This window comes from Siniperca chuatsi, linkage group LG11, assembly GCF_020085105.1.
Source record: "Siniperca chuatsi isolate FFG_IHB_CAS linkage group LG11, ASM2008510v1, whole genome shotgun sequence".
Classification (NCBI taxonomy): Eukaryota; Metazoa; Chordata; class Actinopteri; order Centrarchiformes; family Sinipercidae; genus Siniperca; species Siniperca chuatsi.
Window position 1 is genome coordinate 17395072 of NC_058052.1, and position 12260 is coordinate 17407331.

Genomic DNA, 12260 nt, shown 5'->3' on the forward strand with positions numbered 1-12260 from the left:
TCAGGGAGATGAGTCATGGCCCCTGGCTAGCCAGGGACCAACCTCACCTGTCCTCAGGAAGTTCAGCTCCAGCATCTCCAGCTATATGTCAGTTCAGCCTTGTCAGATCACTGTGGAGATCATACCAGACCCACCAGAAAATCCACCGCCTCCTCCCCCACACCGGCCACATCCACCTTCCCCACCCACATCTCCTCCCTCTAGTTCACCTTCTTCTCCACCTTCACCCTCCTACCTTCATAAACCTCGATATACACCTCAGTCCCCTCCTCCTCTTGTCAATGAACAGCTTGGTCCCCCACCTCCACCACCTCTTCCTCCCCCTCCTTCACCTGCTAGCAATCAGTCGCGCCCAGTCGTCCAGTTTGTTCCAACCTCTTTGCCGCCCGTGTCCATGCTTCGCCCTGTTTCAGAACGGAAACGCCCCCCTCCATCTGACCCATCACAAACTGACGTCGGGAAGAAGAAGGAGCTTAAAGGGATCCTGAAAAACATCCAGAATCTAGCCGACATAGAGAGGTCTGTTGCCAACCTGTACAGCCAAGTAGACAAAAACTGCAAGGTGCCCAAGTTTAACAAGAAACCACAAGTGACTGAGGAATCAGAGGGTGCTAACAAACTGCAAAGCTCTGATCCCTGCAATGAGCAGAGCACGCCAAAAACAACCAACTCCAGCTCTGCAGTCCAAATCAACTCAACAACAAGTATGAACTGTGCTGACAATGAAACGAGTCAACTGAACATGACAGCAGAGGTTCAGCAGACAAGCCAATTGAACTCGAACAGCCCAAACACTGCTGAGCTCAGTGAACACTTTTCCTCTCAGTCCACAGTGTTCTGACTTTTTCTCTTTGTCCCCATACTCTCATTATCTCCATTTATACATCTCCATGCTTGTTTTTCTGTCGTTTCTAAGTACTTTTTATTTTTTGCACAATTGGTAGTATTTTATATAAGCTTTAGCCAAGTCAAAGAATTGTGTATTTCAGCGACAAAATGCTTTTTTACTTGATACTTTGTGTGGAAATCAAATTTTAGTGTCACCTGCCAAGAAATGTACTCTCTGCTCTGCCACAGTGACTGTACAATATGCTAACAGGCTTGCATTACAATAGCATAAAAGAGGCTTGCCTATACAGTATCAGTTCGGCTCATTTCATTCATTTGCATGTTTTAATTATCTGAACTGCCATGAGATCTATGATAGTGTTAAATATACCCCAAAGTTTTACAGATTAGTCAATTCATCATGTTATAAGTATGTTATTTCAGTTCATAATCTTAATATTAACATTTCATAACCAAAGCTGCTTTAATTAAATTATACTAAACACCAAAATGTATAAATCCCCCAACCCTGGGGACTGTTTCCTAAACCATTTACTGGCTGCATATTGCTGCATATTTTGAATTTGTTCTTTTACTTTTTCACAAAGATAAGAGCATGGAAATTTAGGATGATGATGCTTCATGCAGAATCCAAATTAGGTGAAAGAAAAAAATTGTTGGATGTTTTTTCAAATGAGGGAAAATTTCCATAACTGTTTAGAATTTCCCAAAGGTATGCAAATTCTGTGAAATACGCTTCAGAGTATTCAGGAAGGATGATCACAAATTTGTTGATGAAACATATTCAGAAAGTTGTTGCAGTGGCTTAAGCTCACATAAAATATGACATTATTTCTATGTGTGTTTAACAGGGACTACATACAGTGATGAATGAATGTGAGATATAAACTTTACACATGTATGATACAATGAAAAAAGAAACAACTAATTGACATACCCAGCCCCTGAGCAAGGGAACAGTGCACAATATACACATAATCAAAAACAAATCTAGAAATATATACATTATACTGAAACCAACATTATATGAAATTAAGCATATTGGATTTTACACTAAAGCAGGCTAAAGACAATCCTTTTATTTAAATGTAATGCCATTGAAATCAGATACGACAGGGACAGGCACTTCTAAGTGAAAATCTTATGTTTGTTGAAGCATCAGCTATAAAAATACATCGACTGGGTTCCCCGGCGGACTCATGTTGAATGAAGAGAGCCAACCTTTGGGGGATCTGTCTATTCACATGTCTGCAGAGATACTCCCAGCATGATAAAGTAGTCACTGTGATGTTCGGCTGCACACTGGAAAAGGCTAATTAGAGAACCAATCAATTGTTAACCAGGGCCGCTGCCTGTGGGACTGTCAACTGCAGTTACCATCTCCTTTCCTTTTCCATCATTCTGACCTTCTGCCTGTCCCATTTGTCTGTGTTTCTCTCTCCCACGTCCTCTCCCCCTGTAGTTAGTTAGTTCTAACACTTTCCAATCCCTGGCCTCTTCTTATTAATCTTTCCTCGTGGTTCTCGGGAGATTCTATTACCTTCTTTACACTCATTGCAATGCGGCCTCTGTTCCCTCTCTGTTCTTTTTTTTTTCTGTGCTCAGGTTTTTCACTTCCACTCCTCTCTGTCTTTCTCCCACATACCCTTCATGTGTTTGTTTCACCTTCCATGCCCCAAGGCAAATGGTCTTAGCATACCTCCCTTCCAGAGCAATGTAATGTTTGATTCATCACACGTTCCCCTGATCGAAGGCCTGCTAATTCTGTATTCCATGTTCACTACATGGGGTAATCTCTTTTGTGAAAAGGCTAGCAGCTCACACGCTGTTTTTTTTTCAACCCACAGAGCAGTAAGCCTTAATGGATGGTATTCTTTATATTCCATTTTTACAACTAGTTTTATCAAACTCTTTTGTGTTCCAACTGATAATTCAGTGCAGTGACATGAAAAAAAGTAGCTCTAAACTTTTTTTCTAGAGCACTTATAATAATAACTAAAATCAAGGTAAACTTAAGAATAAAAGTATGTTTTGAGTAGAAATTCAAAGACGATGCTTACTCAACTAACTGGATCTCAGCATAGTATGTTCAAGAAAATACAAGACCATATGGTATACAAAAAATTAAGCTATAATCAATATGTACACACAAAATAATGATCAGAGAGGTCTTTTGTTGCATGAAAACATCCACCTGCTTTTGTTTTTCTTACAGGAATAGTTTGATGAGAAACAGTTTTTCCCGTCTTTATGCTAAACTAAACTAATCGGCTGTTGACTGTAGCTTCATATTTACCGAACACACAAGAGAGTGGTATCAGTCTTCTCATCTAACTCTCTGCAAGGATAAGTGTCTATTGCAATGGGTTGGGTAATTTTGTTTTGTTGATTAAGGTATTTGTGGCAGCAGAATAATAAGACCTATTTTTATTATTTTCTACACACACACACACACATATATACACACAAATATGCAATGAGAAAATGTAAAGCTAGGTTTTTGTGAAGCCAAGATCACCTTACTGTCATTGATATAATACAGTGGGTTCTTCAGTATTCAACTCTGGCTGTAATTCTGAGCTCACCTCATTTTCTACAACATTACCTTATCACCCATCTTCCCCCAAGTCCCCTCTTGTGCAAACTTCCTATGGCTGCTGTCCACTAGGCCATTTTTCTTGATGTTGCATGAAACAGCAGTAGCCCGCAGCCAAGCCAAGAGGTCATCCATCAGAACCTACTCCCATCATCCACTAAGCCTGGGAGGTATGGCCATATGGCTCTGCCCTGTCCCTTGGTCCCTGCCTATATTAACAGATTACAGCTCTCCAGAGGAAGCTCACATCATTGCTTGGCCATATATCTGTGTGTGAAAGTCATCATTATTTATGGGCCCAGACAGGTTACAGTTGTACACTTGTGAACCTGGAGGTTTCAGCGAGGCTGCTCCATTACTCGCCGTTTCTCTTTGACTTGTACTGAATACACTGCAGATGCACTGTTGTCCTCAGGAGCAGCTCAGAGTTGTTTTTTATGTGTTTGATAGAGTGAAATTCCTAAGATTCAATTTAGGTGAAAAACATTGCCGTCTCTTGAAAGAAAATGGCACATTATGATTTGATAACCAAAGACAATTTTATTAACTTTCTTTGAGTAATTCCTCCCTGAATCACAATGTCCTTTTCATATCTGCTAGGAGATGCTCTAGATATGTCTGTATAAACACTGCCTTTTTTCAAATTCCAATCTTCCCAGCCTCTTTGATATTTGCATTTATTGTATCTGTTTTTCTCCCTGTTTGGATGAGATAACGGGGGAACAGCCCACACCAGCATGATAACATTGTGGCCTTAGGCACCCATTTTTAAAACTGAACAATATCTGCAACTCTGTAATTGAACACATGAAAATGCACAGTAAGTAAAGCTGCAATTTCCTCATTGGTCAGCAGAATGTAGACACGCTAGTCCTGTAGACTTAACATTTAATTTAAAAGTGTTTGAAATGTTCCTGTCAATCCATATTCATTATTTGTCTTTTTTCCTCCTTTCTGCGGCACACAGCAGGCGAGGGTACGGCAGACAGGTAAGCATTCCTGTTGTGATGTGGTTTTATCTTACTGTTGCGCTGAGACATTTTGTCACTCTCAAGGCATTTTGAGGCAGCTTATATCCTATTATTCTTCTCTACAACTTACTTGATGGAAAACACTGAATGAGATTAAGATGCGATCCCAGTGATAAGACTTCTGACAATGACATTACAGTTTAGGTTTGATTTTAGTCTGTTGTATTCTCCAATGTTCCTGTCAAATAGCAGATAAGCATTTGGATGAGTTTTTCTCCTCTGTTGGAAAAAAACATAATCAGGGACCAAATAAAGTGACTGTTTTACAGTGTTTGGCATTAAATTCTTTTTTTTTTTGTCACCTTCAAAATATATGTGAACTGTCAACATCCGACATACGCAGGATGTTATTTTTTTTGTTGCAATATCTTACTTCTCCATAGCTCAGTTAACGTCTTCCCTCTTTTTCCATGCTTTGTTTCCATTAATATTTTATCAGTCTTTTCACCATATTCCTCCATGATGTATAACATAGATTTAGCAATAAACATAAGAAAGGCCTGCATTTTCTGGCTTTAAATCTGAAATGTGTAGAGTGAACTCTTCCTTATGTTTGTGTCTCTCCTGACCATTCCTTCCTTCCATTACCTTATCCTTCTTCTGTACTAATCTTTGGCAGCAACAGCAACTGCTGAGGCCATGTCTTCTGAGACCTGAGGTAGAAACACTCCTGCTTTTCTTAATTCACAGGGATTGTAGTCATTCTGCTGTGTACTCACCCTGTATGCTGCTGCTGCTCTTCTTTTTCTGTCTTTCTCTGAGGAGTGCTGAGTAATTTCTCTCTCTGCCTCTCTGAAATGCAGGAACTCTCCATGGAGTCAGGTATCGACCCAGGCCAGGACTACTACACACAGGACTACTATAATTATGACCAAGGGTGAGCATGCAGCCTACTGACCGTCTCATCTCTCGTCAGTTTTACTCTAATCCATGGAACTGATCTCCATCGGTTCATTAAAGTTTTAAAATTACATCGTTAAGACTTATTTATCATGACCTTGCCTTCCAACTCCCAATGCTTAGGTCTTTGGGGGGAGGAGAGCATTTTAAAGAAGTTCAGAATAAAATGATGAGCATAACTTCCCCTGCCTCTTCAGCAGTACATACCATCCGAGTGTTTACCCTCTCTACTCCCATCAAATGAGATCAATTATCTGCCTTGAGTCGGGCACCTGAGAGTGTGAAAGTGTTTTCCCATGGTTTAATGGATAGAGGGTGTTTTGGCTTGCCTGTTACATTGCCCATATGGTCTAAAGAGGAAAAACATGGAAAAGCTGTAACAGCTGCTGAGAAATTGTTATTCATTAAATGCTCCTGCTCTATGGCAGGTGACTTGCACCACTCTGGGGAATTATTCTGCACGTTTATCAAATCAGGGTGAAGCTTATTCACCTTACCGGCTTAAATCGCTGAAAGGAAATCTGACAAATGTTAAAAACTGTCCATATTGAAATTAGGTGTTGTAATTGCATCTGTGGTTACTTGCCGACCTACATGTCATCTTTACTAACTCTAATTACCTCAGCTGTTGCTCACTATGATTTAATCACACCAGCCTGCATTTGCAACAAGCTGTAATTATAATTAAATGGTATGTCACAAAGTTCATTGTAAAAACTGCTATTGCCAATGAGTGTACCATCACTATAACTGGATGCCTTTGATCTGTTTCTATTTGCATTGAGGGGCACACGTTAACAGAGGTCAAGTTTTTAATCCAGCAATCACTAGGCCGTGTGGTCCTTAGAGCCACCCTCACATGTTCAGAAGGTGCCGGTGACACAAATTGCCATCAGCATCTTTCGTTTAGGCTCCTCTCTAATTCAGTATTGTAGATTAAGAAGAATAATTCACGTTCATGTTCAATATCAATGATCTAAGGGAATTTAGGCCACACCCCACACTAATGCAGACAACCTAATGGTGGATAATATTTTAAAATATGATTTATATATTTTGTTTTCTTCAGGTCATGTTCGGTAAATTTGGCCATCAACACTGAAATACCAAAACAATAGAAACATGATTAAATCTCTTCTTCCTTGTCATTTTAATGACAATTGGCAAAAAGTAAAACTGTGTATTCTGCTCTCTTTGGTAGGGAGTGTAGTTGGAAATATAATCTCATTTAGCACTCCCCTGATGAAAGCCATGTAGCCAAACATGCTTTACAATAAAAAACAGCACATTGGAGAAGAGTTATACAACCTGATTTTATTCAAGTGTTTTAAGGGGCTTTTAGGAATTACTTGTTACTCCACAGGTTCTCGTCTCAGCATGTTTTTGCATTCTTGCACCTCTTTGACAAACATGGGCAAATACAGAGAACCTTTTTTGGAAGAATGGTGTTCATCCATCCAGTAGAGTTCCAGAGACTTAGAAAATCTATGACAAGGCACATTGAAGCTGTTCTGGCAGCTTGTGGTGGCCAAACACCTTACTAATACACTTGATGTTGGGTTTTCCTTTAATTTGTCACCCATCTGTATGTACTCTGAAGAGCAGCAAATCACCACAGCAATTACTGCCCATATTGCCAAATCTACAAAAAAAGAACAAAAGCCGTAATGAACGGATCCAGCCTGATATAATAGTGGAAGATTTAGGAGAAGGAGTTGAAAATAAAAATAAGAAGAATTACAAACAGAAAAAAGTAAAGTCATGTTGCACTGTACTCATGTCTGATTTATAAGTAATATATTTGTTCATGGCTTTTTAGCGTGTAGATTAATACACCTAATAATCATTAACTCATTGCTGATGCCATCGGGTTTACTTTGGGAATTATTAAAACTATAAGCAAATGGTCAAAGTAGTCCACAGTAATGCTAAACACTATTTTTTTTTCATATTTTGTGTGAATCCATTTCTCAGGTATGATCTTCCTCAGTATGGCAGTCGGAGGAGGCTGATAACTCCCATGTATGATGAATATGGAGAGGTGATAATGGAGGATGACGGGTATTACCACAGTCCTCATGGCCCTGAGGTATTATCTGTCCTTAGATGTGAATTTCATACTCTCATTATTGCCTTAATAGGTTGTGTGTCCAATGTATTATTGAAACAGCAATATCAAACCTATGTGACATTCCAACATTGTGGCTTTAAATCACAAAAGGTTGCTAAATTAAATATGACTGTCTTAGGACCGAGGCAGAGGCAGGGGCCGTGGCGGCATGCAGGGTAGAGGTCCACCCAAGAGGGTTGCATTTAGGGATGAGCCGCTACAGGATGAAATCGAACAAGCTGAGCCAGCAGAGGAGCCTTCTAAGGCTGCCAAGAAACTTAAGTCTGTCATGAAACTCAGCAAACTGCTAGCAGCCAGCAAGGGAGGAGAACAGCCATCTGATGCAGGTCCTTCTGGCCCATCTCCATGGAAAAAAGCCAAGATGTTCAAGATGTTTGGTGCCGGGAAGAAGGACAAGAATTATGCCAAACTGATGTCAGCCCGTCGTATTGACAGCCAGGAGAGTCTGACTGACGGACCAGCACTTATGGGACCAATCGACAGCAAGTCTGATACCCGCAGCCGGTTTGGCAAAGTTTTGAAGAAAATCAACTTAGGCAAAAAGTTGCAGCTCCGGAGGAAGTCACAGAGTAGTTTGAGTCGTGGCTCGGCTACAGGCAGCGAGAGAGACGAGGAGGCCTCACAAGTAACCAGTGAGGATGAAAAGAAGTCTAAAGTATCTATTAGTGTGACAGAAAGTGAGCCAGAAGCAGGTGTAAGTGGAAGCAGTAAGGAGAAAGGCTCTGATGACGAATCCTCTGAGAAAAGCAGTGTTGACAGAGATTATCTGAAAGTAGATTTAGACCGGGATGATGCCAACGAAAGCACTGTGGACTCAGACGAAGAGCCTGATGAAGAGTCAGGGGATTCTGATGAGGAAACAAAGTCCAAATCTGAAGGAGAAGAAACTGAGAAGGAGTCTGTCAGTGAGAAAGAATCTGGGACTGAAAGAGAATCAGAGTCAGAGAAGTCATCAGCTACAGAGAAAGAGTCAGAAACTGAGAAAGAGTCAGAGTCAGAATCCGAGAAAGAAACAGAATCAGGAACAGGCACGGCAACAGAGAAGGAAACAAGCACAGAAAAGGGTTCAGGAACAGAGAGAGACTCTGATGAGTCTGAGGAGGAAAAGGCATCAGGAAGCACCAGAGAAAGTGGGTCTTCTGCCCGCTCATCTATGAGATCATCAGCTACTGAGGCCAGCAAGGGTAGTAGGGCTTCAGGCATGAGTGGCAGTGGGAGTGGCAGTGGCAGTGGGAGTGGCAGTGGGAGTGGTACCAGAAGAAGTGAAAGTGCAAGTGAGAGTGGCAGTGGTAGTGCTAGCAGTGCCTCATCTTTATCGGGCTCAAGTGTAAGGTCGTCACAGAGAACTAGATCATCAGGAAGCACAGTGACCTCAGAGAAATCCAGTGAAGAACTCAGTGAGGCCGAGTCAGGGACAGGGACGGCCAGCGAGGCAGAGTCAGGGTCAGGAAGTGAAGGCTCTTCTTCTCGTGGGTCCAGCCAGAGGAAAATGTCTGGTTCAGAGTCTGGTGGAGGGTCTTCATCCCGCAGTCAGATGACAGACCAGAGTTCCCTGGTCAGCGAGGAGAGTTCAGCTAGTTCCCGGTCCACCAGTGGCAGCCGGCGTTCCCAAAAGTCCATCCTGAGCCGCAAATCTGAGGACACAATCACAGAGGAGAGTGAAGAAGAGGAGGAGGAAGAATCTGAGACTGCTGACGAGAGCAAAGAGTCACCCAGCGAGCTCAGTGATGAAGCATCTTCTAGAAGGTCCAGTGTGGCGTCTGGAGACCCTGGGCCCTCTGCCCCCTACACTGGTCCCCGATACATCTCAGAGATCAGAAGCATTGGTGACACCTCTGTAGAGACATACGGAGGCCTGTCCCCTATCACTGAGGTGGACGAGGACGCCATCTCCTCTGACAAATCTTCAGCCAGTGGCTCTGGATCAGAGGCCAGCAGTGCATCAAAGGACTCAGGAGAAACAGAAGCGACGTCAGCTGCTGATTCAGAGTCTGAAGGAAACTCAACTGCCTTCTAGAGAGATATATTGCCCACTGTGAAGTAAGAGTGAATAAAATAAATTACCCTTGCATGGGAGTGAAGAAATATTGCTTTCCACTACAAAGTGTTTCAAATGTCCACTTTTTCCTCATTTCCCCTTAGTAAGGAAAAACTTTGGTGGTTTCCTGCTGCAAAATATGAGTTTTGCTCTCTTTCTGACGTCTTTAACTTATTCTTCTCTTTGATGTTTTCTGTGTGTTTTTGTGCCTTTACTTTTTGTATAATGTTATGCTCTTGTTTCTGCTGTGAGATTTTGCATGTTGCAGTACTGCTTTGACTGAATGTTTTCCTGTGATTTTGAAATGATTATTTTCCGGGACTACCTATTACTCTTTTACCGAAAACCGAGATTTCTCGCCATAAATTCAGTTCTAACACAGAACTGCACATACTTGATCATAAAATTTAGTTTATTTTCTGAAGATATTCTTTATTTGTTTAGTATGAATGTTCTTTAGTAGAACAACAATTCCTCAGTTAAATTACTGTAACAACAGATTTTATGGTCAGATCTCAGTATTTGTTTGGTAGGGTTAATAAAGGTTTGAAGAAGGCATCTTTGTTTCAGTACATGATAGTCCTCAGTCCTCAAATAGACATGAGCATAAATTCTGAAAAAGTATTTTTCAAGTGTTTCCTGGGACAAGGGATTAAATTATAGCGAGAATTTCTTGTGAATGTTGGATCGCGATACCTGGTGTACAACCCAGCTATGTGCAGTGTTTGTGTGTGCATTTTTTTTTTCAGAGAAACTTGTGTATACTGTACCTTTAAAAAAAAATATATATATATTTACCATGACCCTTTCTTTCCTTCTCAGCCTGGGAAAAAGAAGCAGATTAAGCTGGTGGTAGATCGGGAGAATGAGACCAGCTCCACAGGAGAGGAGAGCACCACAGAGACCCAGCGCAACCGTCTCCCCAACAGCCACAGCAACATCAATGGGAACATCTACCTCGCACAGAATGGCACTATCGTCCGAACTAGGCGGCCACCCCACCCGAACAACTTGAAGGTGGGCTCTCCGTGCCGGCTCAGTAAGCATTTTAAAAAACTAGACAAGTTGGGTGTGACTCATGAAGAACCCCCTCCCATTATAAGCATTGAGGGCACAGGAAACGGCACAGAAAATGGAACAGGTACATGTGTTCCCTCCAACGTGGATGTCAACCTCAACACTCGGTCCTCCTGTGGCTCCCTGGGATCCACCATCACAGATCTTAGAAGTTTGGGGTCCAAAACCAATATTGTCAAGGCCTTGATTGACAGAAACGGCAGTGGCCTTTGTGTCAGTGAGGAGCAAGAGACTTCTGTTGACAACAACAAGGACAGTAGGGAGACACTGGAGTCCCACAGTGACCACACACTATCAGACGAGGAGGAGTTATGGATGGGACCCTGGAACAGCCTGCACATACCAATGACAAAACTTTGACTGGCCATGCAGAAAATTAATTTCCTTTTTGTTATGTTCCTATCTTTATCATGTTGCTTTTGTTTAGAAAATTATCATTAAAAATGATTGTGTGCCTCAACTGGATAAGCTCTGATCACTGTCCACAACAGGTGATTGCACTTCAAATTTTATTTAACCATGATATGTATATTTGTACTAAGCGTTTATCACCGACAGGGCTATTACAGATGGGAACATAGAGCTGCAAGGCAATGAGTGCCTCAAAGAAATATGAAATTTTATGTGAACCGTGCTTGACTGTAATTTTAAATCTTAATTCAACACATAAGATGGGCCTCTTTTATTGAATTCAATGTTTTACTTTCTTTTTTTTGGCTCAGTTGTTTTTTTAAATCCTGAAATGGATCACAAAGAGATTGTCATTCATTTCACTATGATGTTAAACATATTTACAGAGAAATGGTGAACATATGAAGTAATTGTGATTATATAGTCTATGATAAAGTAAAAGAAACTTATTTTGCTAATTGCATTTTACTTGCAAATAATTAAGATTGTCATTGATTATTTTATGTTGTGATCACTTGACAATGTTTTTGAAAATTTCTGAAAAATATATAAAATTATTTTTGTCTATTTTGTATCTAACAGAGATGGAGAATCTAACATATGACATTAAAGACATAATACCCACATGACTGTCATCGCTGTATTTCAACAGTGAAATATGACAGTAAAGTAGTAGTGTTTTTATATGGACATTTGTAACTACAGAATGTGGTCTTTTCAACCCCTTTACATGATGCAGGTTCACTGTGTTCATGATAAATTATTTACTGACACATCAGGACCCCATACGGGGGAAAAGAACTACCAAAAAATGTACCAGATTCAACAATAAAGTTCTAACCTATTTTAATGTGTATTGTGAAGCATAATTGCAGGCCTTGACTATTTTTGGCGCTTCACCCTATCCTCACTGTCAAGGTGCTTTAGCAACATATGGATAGTGTTAATGGCAGCTCACAGTTTTGAAAATAGTAAAGTACATCATTGTGTGCCTTTATGATAATATGAAGAATGTTTGTGGTTATAAAGATGGAGTCCTTGAATTGCATAATGGGGATGAAAGTTGAATATAAGGCAGCACACAGCAGTAGAACTCAGCAGTAAGCTCATAAAAAATACAATGTCTGCAGGGAGAGGTCTGTCAAAATGAGGCCTTCTCTGTGCAGTGGGCTTTCACTCTGAAGAAGAGCAATGACAGGTCACCAAACATGGGCATATGGATAGCTA

General features: G+C 40.9%; 1 protein-coding gene across 4 annotated transcripts in view; it reads left to right on the forward strand.

The window, feature by feature from the left end:
* Positions 1 to 11879, forward strand: part of pcdh15a (protocadherin-related 15a) — a 217209-nt gene extending 205330 nt beyond the window's left edge. For 2 of the 4 annotated variants that reach the window (XM_044214750.1, XM_044214749.1), the window contains 6 exons: positions 4413 to 4434; positions 5096 to 5134; positions 5280 to 5353; positions 7351 to 7465; positions 7626 to 9547; positions 10368 to 10505. In XM_044214750.1, the coding sequence (XP_044070685.1) occupies positions 4413 to 4434; positions 5096 to 5134; positions 5280 to 5353; positions 7351 to 7465; positions 7626 to 9524 (2149 nt within the window). In that variant the 3' untranslated portion in view covers positions 9525 to 9547; positions 10368 to 10505. Of the gene's footprint in view, positions 1 to 4412; positions 4435 to 5095; positions 5135 to 5279; positions 5354 to 7350; positions 7466 to 7625; positions 9548 to 10367 lie in introns of all 4 variants that reach the window. The other 2 variants (XM_044214751.1, XM_044214752.1) reach the window with 2 other exon arrangements.
* The last annotated feature ends 381 nt before the right edge of the window (positions 11880 to 12260 follow it).